Consider the following 14,322-nt stretch of genomic DNA (forward strand, 5'->3'; position numbering starts at 1 on the left):
CCCAACAGTAAAAAGGAATTTGACTTTAGCACCGAATCCGAGCTTGAGCAAATGAATTATCACAGGGTAACCTGAGAATTTGTCAAAACTATTTTAGACCTGAACTACGGTGTTCAGGGTGATTTTGCACGTTTAATGGGTTAAATTGCCACCCCAAATGATGATACTAAATTACTTAACTTAGGTCCAAATAAAGCTGTAACCAAGTCTCAGGTTCCTGTGGCTGATATGTGTAAGACTACAACAGATATTTAATCAATGTTGGCCTCACCACAGCCAGACGAAGATAAACAGTTGGTGACGATTACCCAAGAGGTGTGAGTCGATAACATGGCTAGTTAAATCAACATTTCGTACTTTTCTTTTCACATAAATGACATTTATTACTTTTTATCTACGGGAAATGGAGATCGGGTTTAATTCTTATATATATGTGTGTATGTAACAACGTGCTTATGCTACTCGGGTCGTTGATAGCTTCCACACATTCATTTAAGGAATTTTCTTTACTGCCAACAACTGTTTGCTGACACTTCATTCCCTTTCTAATGTTTCTTACATGTTATTATTACAGATTAATCTTCATGTTAGCATTTCAAGCATGTTATTGTTAGCGAATACGGCAATCGGTGTATTTTAGTAAATTCAAGTTATGTTTTTAAGATAAATGTGGCAATGTGGAAGACTTAGACATGAGTATTATCAAGTGATATTTAAATTCCCGTTGTACATCCCTTAGCTAGCCATATAACGTTTCCCGCGCGATTGGAAACTATTCGGGTCTTTCCGTCATACTTTCAGGGTAATGGCGTGACGTCAAAATGACGGAAATTCCCAAACGTTTTTCCACTTGACATCTGTCGTTAGATAGTTTCTCGTAAAACAATGGTTATTCCGTCATTTCATAAAATAGTTTTAAATAAAATTGAATTTTCTTTCTTCTTTTTTTAACGTAAATAGAAGGCTTGAAATGCACCTTTTTAAATGGTATTATGATGGTTTGCAACATAGTTCCGTTCAAACAAATTTTCCAAAAACGGTTGTTTTTCGCATCATGGAATATGTTTAAACTGAACTGTGTCGCATAACATCAGAAAGGCTTCAAATGTATTTCAGTCCTTAGTTCGAAAGACAAAAATGTAGTTGACAGATTTAATTCTATTTCGGCTTTAGGTGAAGAATGACAATTACCATTCCTACTACATCTCAAAACACCAATTACAAATCCTCGGTTAACTTTGTAATCGGGGTTTTAGCTGAATTACATTATATTTGTACGGTAGAGTGAATGTTTTATAGCTAGCTGACGAATGACCTTATGCCAGTGTAAAAACCACTAAATCTCAGCTGGTTTACTTACACTCTTAGACAAACACACCGAAAAATCGCATTAGTAGACCGAAACAAGCAATCGACCTTTAGCCAGATTATCCATAACCCCAAATTACGTAATGACCGGTTCAAAATGAAAATCAACAAGACCTTTGTGACCCAATGTGACTTTTAAAAGCCGAATGACCAATGTGTACGTGGGTGGCGTAAACAGGCCAAATGACCACCACGTCGCAATCGGCTAACCTCGGCTGATTCCGATACCTTTCGTCAATCCGTTTGACTAGTCGAATTGCCACCGTGGACGTTTCTGGATGTATTAGTTCGTCGATCTGTTGCCCCCACATTGCAACATCTAAAATGTATTCATTGTCTTTTTTCTTCTATCTGCTCATTCTTCCTTGTTTTAAGCCGCGGTCACATCTTACGGTCACGCACGTAGTTGACCGTAGTGGGGGATGACCGTATCTGACTGTAGTAGACCGTAGGTGACTTTTGTTAATCATATCAAAACGTGTTATGACGTAGTTATAAACGCAGTTTGAACTTCAAGAAACCCATGATTTGGCCGTGGTTAGCCCAAAAATGTTCAACATGTTCAAAATATCTACGGTGAGTTTATAATATACAACATCTGATACAGCGCCCTATCTAGCTATCATAAGCCACTCTAAAGCTCTTAAAAGTACATAGATATATAATTAGTACGATAAGCATATACATTAGTCAATACAGTTTTGAGGAATTCGCAGGAGCTGCCTTATCATGCGCTAACTACTAGTCATATGCCACCTGGCTAATAGCTCCCAATGTGTATATACCTGCGTGAGTGCTAGATATGTCATGCGGATGCTAATACCTTGGTATGACCGTAGCTTGAACGTAGTTGACCCTAGTTGACCGTAATCGACCCGACTTGACCGTAGTTTAACGTGGTTCACTCTACTTTCTTTATATTTCCGCTTTTGCCAAGTTTGAACCTATTTCAATCTTCACATGAATAACGGTCAACTACGTGCGTAACCGTAAGATGTGGCCGTGGCTTTAACCATGAACAAAACAAAACGAAGTATCGTGCGGCATGACCACTGTGTAAACGATACAGATGGATATGACACCCCCGTCTTTTGTTTTCATATTTGTGCGGTGTGGTTACATTGGTATCTTTGTATTTCCACTGCAAGTTCCTATATAAGCACTACCAGAAGAAATTGAGTTCATAGAGCTATGAGTGCAATTTGATCAACGTCATTTTGAAGCTTTTCTCGCCTCGAATAATATGAGACATCGCGGTTAGAAATTGGTGACGTCCAGCTGTTCCAGGAATCTCGTTTGCACTGACGATACAGACACTTCAATATAGAAAGTATAAATATGTATGATTGAACTGCTTTCAGTTGGCGTTCATAGGCAATATGAATAACAACTGGACAAAGGCAAATTCAATGAGCGCGCAAGCGCTTCACGTTGGATTTATCTTTGTTCAGTTGGCATTCATATTGCTTATGAATGTCATACGGTGGTTAATATACCGACATGAACATTGAAAAATGTTCCTTCTGTGAACATGAACAGCATGGATTCACTACGTGTAGAGAAGTGTAACAATAAGTAACAGAGAATATATATTTGCACCGAGGTAACAATATTAAACACAGAGCAAGCACTGCTAATAAAGTAACCATCGATAATAGAAAGTAACAAAGTATAGAAGAACCATTGATTATATAAAGTAACCATGTATAGCATTGATTGATAATGTATAGCATATAGTGACCATGTATAACATAGAGTGACCTTGTATAGCATAAATTTACCATGTATAGCATATAGTGTCTCTATATACTATAGAGTGACCATGTATCGCATAGAGTGACCAATTATAGCATAGAGTGATCATGTATAGAATAGAGTGACTCTATATACTATAGAGTGACAATGTATAGCATAGAGTGTCCATGTATAGCATAGAGGGACCATGTAAATCATAAAGTGACCATGTATAGCATAGAGTGACCATGTAAAGCATAGAGTGACCATGTAAAGCATAAAGTGACCATGTATAGCATAGAGTGACTTTGTATAGCATAGAGTGACCATGTAAAGCATAGAGTGACCATGTATAGCATAGAGTGACCATGTATAGCAAAGAGTGACCATGTATAGCATAAAGTGACAATATATAGCATAGAGTGACCATGTATAGAATATAATGACCATGTATAGCATAGAGTGACCATGTATAGCATAGAGTGTCCATGTATAGCATAGAGTGACCATGTATAGCATAGAGTGACCATGTATAGCATAGAGTGACTATGTATAGCATAGAGTGACCATGTATAGCATAGAGTGTCCATGTATAGCATAGAGTGACCATGTATAGCATAGAGTGATCATGTATAGAATAGAGTGACCTTGTATAGCATAAAGTGACCATGTATAGCATATAGTGACTATGTATAGCATAGAGTGACCATGTATAGCAAAGAGTGACCATGTATAGCATAAAGTGACAATATATAGCATAGAGTGACCATGTATAGCATATAGTGACCATGTATAGCATAGAGTGACCATGTATAGCATAGAGTGACTTTGTATAGCATAGAGTGGCAATACACAGCATATATTGACCATGTATAGCATTGATTGATAATGTATAGCATATAGTGACCATGTATAGCATAGAGTGACCATGTATAGCAAAGAGTGACAATGTATATTTAAGAGTGACCATGTATAGCATAGAGTGACCATGCATCGCATAGAGTGACCATTTATATCATAGAGTGACCATGTATAGCATAGAGTGACCATGTATCGCATAGAATGACCATTTATAGCATAGAGTGACCATGTATAGCATATATTGACCATGTATCGCCTAGAGTGACCATGCACAGTATATATTAACCATGTATTGCATAGAGTAACCATATATAGCATAGAGTAACCATATATAGCATAGAGTAACCATATATACTATAGAGTGACCATGTATAGCATAGAGTGACCATGTATAGCATAGAGTGTCCATATATACTATAGATTGACCATGTATAGCATAAAGTGACTATGTATAGCATAGAGTGACCATGTATAGCATAGAGGGACCATGTATAACATAGAGTGACAATGTATAGCATAGAGTGACCATGTATAGCATGGAGTGACCATGTATAGCATAGAGTGACCATGTATAGCATAAAGTGACTTTGTATAGCATAGAGTGACCATGTATAGCATAGAGGGACCATGTATAACATAGAGTGACAATGTATAGCATAGAGTGACCATGTATAGCATGGAGTGACCATGTATAGCATAGAGTGACCATGTATAGCATAAAGTGACTTTGTATAGCATAGAGTGCCCATGCACAGCATATATTGACCATGTATAGCATTGATTGATAATGTATAGCATATAGTGACCATGTATAGCATTGATTGATAATGTAAAGCATAGAGTGACCATGTATAGCATTGATTAATAATGTATAGCATAGAGTGACCATGTATAGCATAGAGTGACCATGTATAGCATAGAGTGACCATGTATAGCATAGAGTTACCATGTATAGCATAGAGTGCCCATGCACAGCATATATTGACCATTTATAGCATTGATTGATAATGTATAGCATATAGGGACCATATATAGCATATAGTGACCATGTATAGCATTGATTGATAATGTAAAGCATAGAGTGACCATCTATAGCATTGATTAATAATGTATAGCATAGAGTGACCATTTATAGCATAGATTGACCATGTATCGCATACAGTGACCATGTATAGCATAGAGTGAGCATGTATAGCATAGAGTGACCATGTTTAGCATATAGTGACTTTGTATAGCATAGAGTGGTCATGCACAGCATATAGTGACCATGTATAGCATTGATTGATAATGTAAAACATAGAGTGACCATGTATAGCATTGAGTGATAATGTATAGCATAGAGTGACCATTTATAGCATAGAGTGACCATGTATAGTATAAAGTGACTATGTATAGCATAGAGTGACCATGTATCGCATAGAGTGACCATGCACATCATGTTAACCATGTATAGCATAGAGTAAACATGTATAGCATATATTAACCATGTATCGCATATAGCATAGAGTGACCATGTAAAGCATAGAGTGACCATGTATAGCATGGAGTGACCATGTGTAGCATAGAGTGATAATGTATAGCATAGAGTGACCATGTGTAACATTGATTGATCATGTGTAACATAGATAGAGTGACCTTGTATAGCATAAAGTGACCATGTATAGCATAGAGTGAGCATGTATAGCATAGAGTGACCATGTGTAACATTGATTGATCATGTGTAACATAGATAGAGTGACCTTGTATAGCATAAAGTGACCATGTATAGCATAGAGTGACCCTGTATAGCATAAAGTGACTATGTATAGCATAGAGTGACCATGTATCGCATAGAGTGACCATGTATAGCATAAAGTGACTATGTATAGCATAGAGTGACCATGTATCGCATATAGTGACCATGTATAGCATAGAGTGAGCATGTATAGCATAGAGTGACCATGTGTAGCATAGAGTGATAATGTATAGCATAGAGTGACCTTGTGTAGCATAGAGTGACCATGTATAGCAAAGAGTGACCATGTATAGCATAGAGTGACCATTTATAGCAAAGAGTGACCATGTATAGCATAGAGTGACCATGTATCGCATATAGTGACCATTTATAGCATAGAGTGACCATGTATAGCATTGATTGATAATGTATAGCATAGAGTGACCATTTATAGCAAAGAGTGACCATGTATAGCATAGAGTGACCATTTATAGCATAGATTGACCATGTATCGCATACAGTGACCATGTATAGCATAGAGTGACCATGTAATAGCATTGATTGATAATGTATATCATAGAGTGACCATTTATAGCATAGATTGACCATGGATCGCATACAGTGACCATGTATAGCATAGAGTGATAATGTATAGCATAGAGTGACCACATATAGCACAGAGTGACCATGTATAGCATACATTGACCATGTGTAGCATAGAATGACCATGTATAGCATAGAGTGGCCATTTATAGCATATAGTGACCATATATAGCATAGAGGGACCATATATAGCATAGAGTGACCATGTAATAGCATTGATTGATAATGTATAGAATAGAGTGACCATGTATAGCATTGATTAATAATGTATAGCATAGAGTGACCACATATAGCACAGAGTGACCATGTATAGCATACATTGACCATGTGTAGCATAGAATGACCATGTATAGCATAGAGTGGCCATGTATCGCATAGAGTGACCAATTATAGCATAGAGGGACCATGTATATCAAATATTAACCATGTATAGCATAGAGTAATAATGTATAGCATAGAGTGACCACATATAGCACAGAGTGACCATGTATAGCATACAGTGACCATGTATAGCATAGAGGGACCATGTATAGCATAGAGTGACCATGTATAGCATAGAGTGATAATGTATAGCATAGAGTGACCATGTATCGCATAGAGTAACCATGTATAGCATAGAGTGACCATATATAGCATTGATTGATAATGTATAGCATAGAGTGACCATTTATAGCAAAGAGTGACCATGTATAGCATAGAGGGACCATATATAGCATAGAGGGACCATATATAGCATAGAGCAACCATATATAGCATAGAGGGACCATGTATAGTATAGAGTAACCATATATAGTATAGAGTGACCATGTATAGCATAGAGGGACCATATATAGCATAGAGCAACCATATATAGCATAGAGGGACCATATATAGCATAGAGTGACCATGTATAGTATAGAGTAACCATATATAGCATAGAGTGACCATTAGTAGCAAAGGTTCACCTTTGGAACCAGAGTAACCACATAGGGTAGTCATTGGAAACACAGTCATTATTGGTAACGTGGATTATCTATACAACACAGAGTAACCACTGGCAGCAGAGAGTAACCATGTATAACAGAGTAACCATTGGTTACAAGGGGTAACCGTTGATGACAGAGAGGTATACATAAATATGTAAGAAAAACATTTGTATTTACATACACAACTATTTTCAGTCTATAGAGTTCCTGTAGACTGCCTGTCCTAGAGTAACGTCCGTTTGTTTACTGATTTTTAAGATTTGTTGACCGGTTCACGGACAGCTGTGGCTTGCCTAGAAGTGAATTGATATAACTGACTAGACATATTTCATTTGTTAAAGTATACATTTAAAAGTGGGTCTTTCCAAACTTGTATTTGTTCTAATTTTCTTACAACAAATCTGCACCTGCCAAATTTCAGAAATGTTTAGACGCCGGCTTCTCGGGAGAGGGACAGTCGGTACTTGGACAGGACAGGGCAATCGAATGGTTTTAGGAAATAATTAAATCTATCTTTTCGTTGTATCCTGTTTACTTAAAACTTGATGCTATCGGAAATACCCCGTCCGATGCATCAAAGCTACTATATATCTAACGTACATATCTGCTACATTCATACAAAGCCAAGAAAATTATTTTCTCAAATTCGTTTAAAAAAATAAAAAGTGAAAAAGAAATTTGAAATTCGTATATATGATTCATCGACGACTAATGTGAAAATATTTGCAACTAAAGGAATCTCGATAGCTAGAAAAAAAAGTGACAAAAAGGGGAAAAACGTAAGTATAAAAACCCGTGAAATTGTTATGAGGAAAAAGACGTTTCAATCCTATTACACAGAGCCAGTGTTTTTATTAGTGTACATCTGTTGCTGACAGTCTGATGGGAACCTCCGCATTCCCAACAAAGCAGACTCTTAAAGCGACGAAAAACGTAGCGCTATGTTTACAGTAGGTTCATAGTGTATCCCTGTTCGTGAGGGGGCGTGGCCCCATGGTGTTACCATATTGCAACTGTTGCTGAGAAAATGTGCACGTGTATTTTATTTTACGCCAGCTTACAATTGCATCCATTTCTCAAAATAGAAGCACTTGGTGAAACCGCTTGATGTTATATTAGTTTTTGAATAGCACTCTTATCCCCCGTACCGTATTTACCGGTAAACTAGTTTCCTGATTCTCTGTGTCAATACAAAAACGCTTGTCTTGCCTGAAATAGAATCACTTCATCTGCTAAATAAGGTCTACTCTTGATAGATAATGCTGTTCATCTTAATGTTAGCAATGTATAGCATAGGCGACCCTTTAATGGCCGTGTGAAGCTGTGTTTATACTGGGTGTTTATAGTTTTAAATGTGGAACTTTTCATATTTTGTATATATTAAATGATTAGACAGCAGATATTAAAGTGATAAATCGATCAGTCGCCATGTTTAATATATTACAACAGATTAAAGTCCCAACAGTCAAAAGTCTGGTTTATGAAATTGTAGAGGGCACTAAAACTCCCACCGTCTTTGCATCTATATTAAAATCTGTCTTCAATGACTACTCCGGGAAGTTCAAAAAGTGGTCTCTTAACACAGGTGGTCTCTTCATACAAGTTCTGTTCACATTAAACCATTACAATGGGGAATATTAAAAGTGGTCTTTTAACACAGGTAGTTTAGCAAAACTGGTTCAATTCGCATTGAAATCACTACAACTGGAAACAAGTGGTCTCTTACCACAGGTGGCCTCTTAACGGAGGTGGTCTCTGACCACAGGTGGCCTCTTACCACAGGTGGTCTCTTTCCACAGATGGTCTCTTACCACAGGTGGTCTCTTACCACAGATGGTCTCTTACCACAGGTGGTCTCTTACCACAGATGGTCTCTTACCACAGGTGGTCTCTTACCACAGGTGGTCGCATTAGCAGGCTTGACTTTGCATGATTAGTTCTTTCAGAGTGTGCTATTATCTGGAGAGAAAAAAAATCACCGAAAATTATTTAAAATTCGGGAGTTTGATATTTTCGTGTTCGAGAAATTGTAACTTACCAGGTATACATGTATCTGAAATGTTTATGCATAGCAAGTGTGTGTCTCAAACACGTACATACATCTGTATATCTATCTATACATGAAGAATATTGCATTCCCAAAAATCAACATTGTGTATCCCGACGTTTTTTTGCATATCCAATATTAGCTTTGCATAGATATGCGAAATTCGATTTTTGGCTAACAAACATTTGATTTTTGTGTAATAAAAATTCGATTAATAGGTACAGCATATTCGACTTTTTCGAGGTTCAAATATACATTTAGCTGCAACAGTTCCGAGTTCGCGGAATTAAAATATTACTTGTTAGTGTTCTTGGTGATGAATTTGAGTCCAGATAGTGTTTCGTACAGGTGTGCAAAATTATGAGCAACCTCTTAATCATCACGTATAATATTTCGCCTTTGAAATCGACACGTTGAACATATTGATAAATTACTTATGCACCGCAATCGTCCCTTTGCGGTTGGAATGGAAACAAAAACCATCAAAAACCATCAATGTATGCAATATTCAATGAAATTACTCAAACGAACATAATCGTAACATATCCCCATTTTTTTTAGATTTTTATTAGCGTTAATTACAAGATATTTGTATAGATTTCGTGTCAATACGGACGAATCACGCGCTTGTGTAATCCCCCGGTATCAAATGTTCCGAGTTTGGTGGCTGGGGTAAAGAGCGTTACGAAAAGCAACAATATATCGGCGTTAACAAACAGGCTGTGTATCTGTGAGAAAGTGTGAGAAACGTTCTTAATCACGGAGCACAGTTTGTACTTGACATATTGTTAAATAATGTTTGAATACAAGGCTTAAATTCCCATTCATAAATCCGTAAAGGTCAGGACGTGATGATAAGGGTATATTGGACCTTTAAAGGAAGGCTGCCGGGGCCATGTCGGAGAATAGCAATATTGTTATACGTGGGTTCTTGTGTGTTGCGGTGCTGGTTTTGCTTAATATGCGTTTCTTTGTTATATGTGTACCTGTATTTCTACCTGTATACCTGTTCAGCTGTTTTGCTTGTGTGATTAATTGAAGTCACTAAATCCTTCGTCTGAGTTTCTCCCCCGATATTTTAAAGTAATAGTAATCATTATGCAAAGCAAAGGTTTCCCTAAGTGCATTTGACATTTAGAGTTTCCCATCCGTATACGATGTTTACCTGAAGACGTATAAATGTCCTTTAAACGCGTCCATAAACATCCATAAATAGGAAACGTGCGAAGTTAGGTGTCTAAACAGAAAATTTAAGCCCAAGGTCCTAAACCATCTCCCGTCATTGTGTTAAGCGAGTAAAATAAACGTCCAGAACAATTATCAAATTTTTTAAACAGACACCTTCACTCTGTTTAAAAAGCAGTGTCGCCTGCCGAAAGATAAGTAAGGAATATCCTTGATAATATGCATACTTCACATATTTGCTTTTATATCATACCCTACTTGATTCAATCTTACGATGTACACCATGACCTTAGACGACGGTCGTGAGATAAAACAAACACCCCCATTAGTGAAAGCCTTGTCCCCCATCCTCTGGCGGGAGGGTCGAGAGTTGACCCCCATAAGCACCAAAGAATTCCTGAGTTGACGGCGCAGGTGCTAGACTATACCCAGCCTAGTAAATGTAGTAGGCTGGCGGTGTACCGGCGGATCAGGACGTATTGGTGTGTATTTTAGACTTAAATACTCGCTCTTTCATTTGGAGGTTTTCTACATACATAATCGACACTTGTAGTAACTCTCCGGTATACATATAGTAGGTTAGATCATTACCCACGGGATTTTATACAAACACTTTGGACTTAACATGATCTGAGTGGTATATACACGGACCCCTATGTCACCTAGTACACACACACTACGGGGTATACTGACCGCGAGTGGGGGAAAACTAACGTCGGTCGGCACTCTAGGGCATTAGGCAAGCAACTGCACCTCCCCTGTGTAATCTCCGTGCCAAGGAACACTGCAGATTTTGTTTGGTAGAAACGGTTGATTGCTGCAACATTTGGAGTCCCATTGCCTGAAGCAGGTGCTCGGTTTTTAATGAGTAATGAGTTCTGATTGTGTTAAATAGTGTTCGTTTAGCATCTTTCTGAGTTGTTTTCTGAATTGTGAACATGTTGGATGTTAGGACAGATATGATGTTGGTGGTGACCGCTCTGTTGGTGGTCTTTGTGATGGACACAAGCGCTCAGGATCGGGCGCGACAAAGATACTCTTGGCAGCAGGATAGGAGCAGACGACAGCAACTCAAGGGGTAAGTACAAAGGCGGCAGGCGGCATCTAAAGAGGGTACATAGATATAAGCGTCAGCTTCGTAGGTTATAAAGACATAAGTCATCTCCGAAGGTTTGAGACAGACTTGTCTTCGACGCAATATGTAAATTGAGTCAAGCGTCAACTCAATGTGCAAATAGAAGAAAGCGTCAACTCAGTGTGCAAAATATCACAATGTCGACTCAAGAGGGATGTAAATAGGGAGAGGAGTCAAGCCAAGGGAGCCCCCCGTAAATAGCGACATTTGTCAACTCAATGTGCTAATAGAGACAAGCGTCGTAGGTTATATGAACATATGTCAACGCCGTAGGTTTGAGACAGACTTCAACGCAATGTAAATATTTAGACAAAGCATCAACTCCGTGAAGAAGGCGTCAACTCGCTACATGTAAATAGACCCCGACGTCAGACGTCAACTCAGAATGCAAATTAAGACAGACGTCAACTCAGTATGCAAATTAAGACAGGCGTCAACTCAAAGGGTGTAAATAGAGGCACACGTGAACTTACCAGGGTGCAAATAGAGAGAGACGAAAACTCAAGGGGTTCAAAGAGAGACAGGCGTCAACTAAAATGGGCTTTAAACAGAGAGAGGGGTTAACTAGAGGAGGTGTGAATAGCAAGAGGCGTCAACTCAAGGTGTGGGAGGGTCGGGGTAGGGGTAATAAGAGAGAGGCGTCAACTCAAGGGGTGGGAGGGTCGGGGTGGGGGTAATAAGAAAGAGGCGTCGACTCAAGGGGTGATTGGGTCGGGGTTGGGGTAATAAGAGAGCGGGGTCAACTCTAAAAGTGGAATGATCGGGGTGGGGGTAATAAGATAGTAAATCATTAATGCAAGAGCTTGTTCTGAAAGTAGTCAGATGTCACATAACAAAGGTTACTACCGATGTAGTAGAGAGATGTGGTTTACACAGATTTCCGGATTAGGCAGGGTTCAGTCTGTACACGTAACTCCTGTTGAATAAACTACAAAACACCCGTTTTAAGTGTTCCGTGATGTTTTGATTTGTTTGTCAGCAGTGTTTTTGATAGTTCCAAGATATGGATATATATGTTTCTAATAGTTGATACATGTAAACTTTAAACACATTTATAAACTATTCGAAATATTGAAATATTCTTGATGTTTGCAGTAGTTATGTATGATGAAGGTTTCTAACAGTTGGTGGACGTAAAACTTTTAAATAGTCCATGCGTGTGTAAAATTCAGGTATGTTGATGCTCGTCAAGTTATGGTGTCATATATAAAGATGTACGCCAAAGTCTCCAGTTACTTTAATAACCATTCGCCAGCCATCTGTAAGTAGGTGGCAGTTTTGATTAACAAACAAAAAAAAGTATTATACCAATTCTCTTATAGTAGAAATGCACATTTTTGGAGTCCCCGGCATTTCTGTATACATGAGTTTAAATGTCAGACAGCGTAACTTCATATTTCTGTATTTAAAACGAGGCTGTGTGAAACATGAAAAAGGACTCGGCGGTAGCTGCTATATATTGACCTCATATGAGACGGTAACCCAGAAATCTCAAGTATAACGTTATATCCACTCGAAAATAACGGATACGTGCCTTCATACTTACAGAGGCAATATACGTTGAAGTTGAACTAAATATAAATGGTATTCCTATTTCGTTCGTTATATATTGGTCTAGACATTGACAAATTATCCTGTTATCTTGTTGAAATGAAATACGGCTATAAAACCCGGTTACCTTGAGCTAAATTGTCTATATTGATACCCTGATCCTAGAACTGTGGATTTAGTGTGTTATCCGTCCACGTTTGAGACAGGAAATTAATGTCCCTTCTCGTACCGGTAGAACATGTGGCATCTCTCAATCCTATTGCTGTTATCATATTAGTTTACTTCATTCGAAATTGATTTTCATCAACCGTACGGTATGGCATGAACGGTCTTACTCGTTCATGTGACATGAACTGCATTCCACGGTCGTATGACAATATCTGTCTTCCTTGCTCAGTTTACATGGAATTTCTTCGTTGCTTAGTTGACATTGAATTTCCTCCTTGCCCAATTGACATGAATCGTCTTCCTTGCTCATGTGACATGAAATTTCTTCCTTGCCCAGTTGACATTAACCCGTCTTCCTCGCTTATATGACATGAAATGTCTTCCCGCTTATTAAAAATGGAATTTCTTCCTTGCTCAATCGTTATGAATGAAAAATCTCGTTGCTCATGTGACATGAAATTTCTTCCTTGTCCAGCTGACATGAACCGTCTTCCTCGCTTATATGTCATAAAATGTCTCCTTGCTCATGTGACACGGAATTCCTCCTTGCCCAGTTGTCATGAACCGTCTTCCTCGCTTATATGTCATGAAATGTCTCCTTGCTCATGTGACACGGAATTCCTCCTTGCTCAAATGACATGAATGAAATGTCATCCTCGCTCATACAGCATTAATTGTCTTCCTCACACAAAACTGTCCTCTCATTTGAGCTGAACTGTTTTCCTTGTTCAGCTGGACTTACATGACGACTCATATGTTTTGAACTTGCTGAATCATTACTGTTGAACCGTCTTCATCAATCATTTGAACTGAACTGTCTGGAAAAACATCAAGAGGATATTGAAATGTCATCTAACCCGTAATTCGAGCTAAAAGTCGATTAAACTAGAGCAAAATATGAACAATAAAAAATAGGTTAATAAATACCCTTTAAAAAGTACAAGGAGATAAAGGCCAGGTGTTCCGAAAGTGTTGGTGTATTCTGCTTCAA

At 38.2% G+C, this 14,322-nt stretch overlaps 1 protein-coding gene across 1 annotated transcript in view; it reads left to right on the plus strand.

Annotated features, from left to right (window-relative positions):
• Window positions 1-10,914: 10,914 nt before the first annotated feature.
• LOC110454227 (fibrillin-2-like) overlaps window positions 10,915-14,322 on the plus strand; it is a 111,652-nt gene continuing 108,244 nt past the window's right edge. The window contains exon 1 of the mRNA XM_021503636.1: window positions 10,915-11,555. Within this exon, the coding sequence (XP_021359311.1) occupies window positions 11,416-11,555 (140 nt within the window). The 5' untranslated portion in view covers window positions 10,915-11,415. The remainder of the gene's footprint in view (window positions 11,556-14,322) is intronic.

This window comes from Mizuhopecten yessoensis, unplaced genomic scaffold, assembly GCF_002113885.1.
Source record: "Mizuhopecten yessoensis strain PY_sf001 unplaced genomic scaffold, ASM211388v2 scaffold7725, whole genome shotgun sequence".
Classification (NCBI taxonomy): Eukaryota; Metazoa; Mollusca; class Bivalvia; order Pectinida; family Pectinidae; genus Mizuhopecten; species Mizuhopecten yessoensis.